General features: G+C 67.7%; 1 protein-coding gene across 1 annotated transcript in view; it reads right to left on the bottom strand.

Moving 5' to 3' along the window:
• Positions 1-328, bottom strand: part of LOC104502339 (protein regulator of cytokinesis 1-like) — a gene marked incomplete at its 5' end in the record, with an annotated part of 5,230 nt that overhangs the window by 4,197 nt on the left and 705 nt on the right. The window contains 2 exons of the mRNA XM_010146301.1: positions 16-61; positions 163-258. Coding sequence (XP_010144603.1) covers positions 16-61; positions 163-258 — 142 coding nt within the window. The remainder of the gene's footprint in view (positions 1-15; positions 62-162; positions 259-328) is intronic.

The raw sequence follows: 328 nt of genomic DNA on the forward strand, positions 1-328 counted from the left end.
GGAAGGGCTCCCCGCGCTCCTGCTCCCAGGCCTGGATCCTGCTCTCCAGCTCCTCCTGCAGCTGAGGAGGAGGGGAGGGCAGTGAGAGGGGCTGCCCCCACCCCGGGGGCAGCACCCGGAGCCTGCCCGGGACCGTGGACTCTGCTCCGGAGCTGAACCTACCCTGGAAAGCGTCTTCTGCAGCTTCGCCCGCTGCTTCTCCTCCTTGAGTAGGTTCCCCCCACGGTTGGCGAAGCGGCTGGGGTCAGTCGCTTTCCGCTGGTGCAGGAGGGAGGTCAGCAGACACCCGGACACACCCCCCAGCGTAAAGACCCTGGAGAAAGCAGTC

The sequence above is a fragment of the Buceros rhinoceros genome, unplaced genomic scaffold (genome assembly GCF_000710305.1).
Source record: "Buceros rhinoceros silvestris isolate BGI_N320 unplaced genomic scaffold, ASM71030v1 scaffold26462, whole genome shotgun sequence".
NCBI classification, from domain to species: Eukaryota; Metazoa; Chordata; class Aves; order Bucerotiformes; family Bucerotidae; genus Buceros; species Buceros rhinoceros.